The sequence below is a fragment of the Chanos chanos genome, chromosome 8, assembly GCF_902362185.1.
Source record: "Chanos chanos chromosome 8, fChaCha1.1, whole genome shotgun sequence".
Classification (NCBI taxonomy): domain Eukaryota; kingdom Metazoa; phylum Chordata; class Actinopteri; order Gonorynchiformes; family Chanidae; genus Chanos; species Chanos chanos.
In genome coordinates this window covers 3,817,501-3,820,000 of record NC_044502.1, presented here as the reverse complement: position 1 = coordinate 3,820,000, position 2,500 = coordinate 3,817,501, and the positions used below count along the sequence as shown (strand labels likewise).

The window sequence follows — 2,500 nt, the reverse complement described above, 5'->3', positions numbered from 1 at the left end:
CATTTATAAAACACTGATTAAGAGCTTGATTAAAAAAAAAAAAAAACGTGTGCATACATATATATATATATATATATATATATATGTATATACTTACATATTTCTATATTATCAATTTGTAATTATCCAGTCACCTATAAGGCAACACTAAGCCCTTGCTTGACATCTTGACAAGTCATTTTGCTTCCTATTCATACAGTAGACTTCAGTTCACTTCCACACGTGTCAATCAAGCAGGAAACGCATCACCAGAATTCACTCATTGATTAATTAAATCAGCAGCTGATCAGATGACAAGACCTTAGTCAGTATTGAATAAACACAGACCTAAAATTAAAGTATAACCACAGTAAAAGGGTGGGGGGGGGGGTGGAAGGACGGGGAAAAAAAAAAAAAAAAAAGAAAAAAAGAAAAAAGAAACCAAACCAGAAACTGGGCAAGTAGGAGGCGTGGCCATGTAAAATAGGCATGCAGCCATTGGAGAACAGTACTGGAGAGGGCGGGGCCAGTCCTTATGAGGCCGGAGCTTCCTCCTTGGGTGCCGCGGGGTGAATGGTGACGACCCCGGAGGATTTGAATTTGGGCAGGTGGAGGCCGAACTTGTTCTCCACGCCGGCGAAGGTGGCGGCGGCCAGACGGTACCCGCCCACGTGGTCCGCGCTCATCGGAGGCAGCTCCGAGATCCGGGACTTGGGCGTGGGCTCGGAACCGGTGGGACGGCTGGAGGAGGACACGGAAAAGGCAGAGGAAGAAGAAGAAGAAGAAGAAAAAGAAAGGATAAACATTTGTCTGTCTTGATGTTAAATGATTACTGTGGAACATTATTATGTAGGGCATTTCCTCCATCTTTTTTTTTTTTTTTTTTTTTCGGGATCCAGATGATCAGCACAGGATTTCTAGACGATACTGAAACTGAGACTGTAAAGGCATTTTCGAAAAGTGTCACTCACTGTCCGCCGAAGTCAACGTAGAACCACCTCTGGAGGAGCTCATAGGTAACCAGTGTCACGCCGAACTGGGGGGATGACCGGAACACACGAGCTGAAAGGAGGCAAGGAAGGAGAGAGAGAGAGAGAGAGAGAGAGAGAGAGAGAAAGGGAGAGAGAGGGAGGGACGGAGGGAGAGAGAGAGAACATTGTGTCCCTGGGTGTCACTGCGTGTTTGTGGTTTAGATTCTTGTTGTTTTGTGCAGACAAGCCGTCTACATAATATAAATATCTGGGGGGAAAAAAAATGGAACTTTGTGGTTACATTTCCGGCTGCTAACTTTTGATGATATGACTTTTGATATTTTTTTTGATACTGTTATTGTTATTAAACAACTTCTTAATCTTAATCTGTTCTTAATCTGAAATGAAAAGACAGTACAAGTCCCCACTAGGGCATCGAGACAAGTGTGAGTGTGTGTGTGAGTGAGTGTGTGTGTGAGTGTGTGTGAGTGTGTGTGTGTGTGCGTGTGCGTGTTTTACCTCCAGCGCCCTTCCACAGGGCCCTAAAACCCTCCTCCCGCAGGATCTTCCTGAAGCAGTCGATGACTCCGCTGTATGTCGTCTGTCCCGCGCGGGCCGCCACCTGCAGGCGTGTCTTGATGACATCAGCGGGCGTGACCAGGGAAGCAGCAGGGACACCTGTAGGGTGAGACGCAAACGACAGAGTGAGAGGAGAAAGTCGCGGTCCCGTGGGCCGGGCGCGTGTTATGCCCCTGACAGTTTTTTGACATTGCAACGAAAGCGAACCATTTGCTCTTTGTAGACTCCATTATAAAGCAAAGACGTGGGCACTGGTTGGGCGGGCCAGTTTAAAAAAAGAAAAAATCCTTGAGTGGGCGGGCAACTGTGCCTCTGAGCTATGATTGGTGCAAGGGAGGCGGTTGCCGTGGTTACCTGCAATAGCACCAGCAGTAAGGAGCTGTAAGGGACCCAGCCTGCCCTGTTCGTCGGCCAGCTCCAACTTTGTGTGAGCGTAGACGGGGAAGTAAATGGCAGAGAATGGGATGTCTCTCAGGAAACAAGCTTTAGCACCCTGCACACAAACACACAATACACACACAGTGTCAGAGAAACACACAACACACACACAGTGTCAGAGAAACACAATATACACACGCCATGTATCACACAGCATAACCCTGCACAGAAACACAATACACACACAGTGTGTCACACAGCATAACCCTGCACACAAACACACAATACACACACAGTGTGTCACACAGCATAACCCTGCACAGAAACACAATACACACAGTGTGTCACACAGCATAACCCTGCACACAAACACACAATACACACACAGTGTCAGAGAAACACAATATACACACGCCATGTATCACACAGCATAACCCTGCACACAAACACACAATACACACACAGTGTGTCACACAGCATAACCCTGCACACAAACACACAATACACACACAGTGTCAGAGAAACACAATATACACACGCCATGCATCACACAGCATAACCCTGCACAGAAACACAATACACACACAGTGTGT

The 2,500-nt window shown here is 46.7% G+C and overlaps 1 protein-coding gene across 2 annotated transcripts in view; it reads right to left on the bottom strand.

Moving 5' to 3' along the window:
* Positions 1 to 394: 394 nt before the first annotated feature.
* Positions 395 to 2,500, bottom strand: part of slc25a12 (solute carrier family 25 member 12) — an 18,248-nt gene continuing 16,142 nt past the window's right edge. For both annotated transcript variants that reach the window (XM_030782036.1, XM_030782035.1), the window contains exons 15-18: positions 1,884 to 2,022; positions 1,470 to 1,628; positions 951 to 1,041; positions 395 to 720 (exon numbers count right to left, since the gene is read on the bottom strand). In XM_030782036.1, coding sequence (XP_030637896.1) covers positions 513 to 720; positions 951 to 1,041; positions 1,470 to 1,628; positions 1,884 to 2,022 — 597 coding nt within the window. In that variant the 3' untranslated portion in view covers positions 395 to 512. The remainder of the gene's footprint in view (positions 721 to 950; positions 1,042 to 1,469; positions 1,629 to 1,883; positions 2,023 to 2,500) is intronic.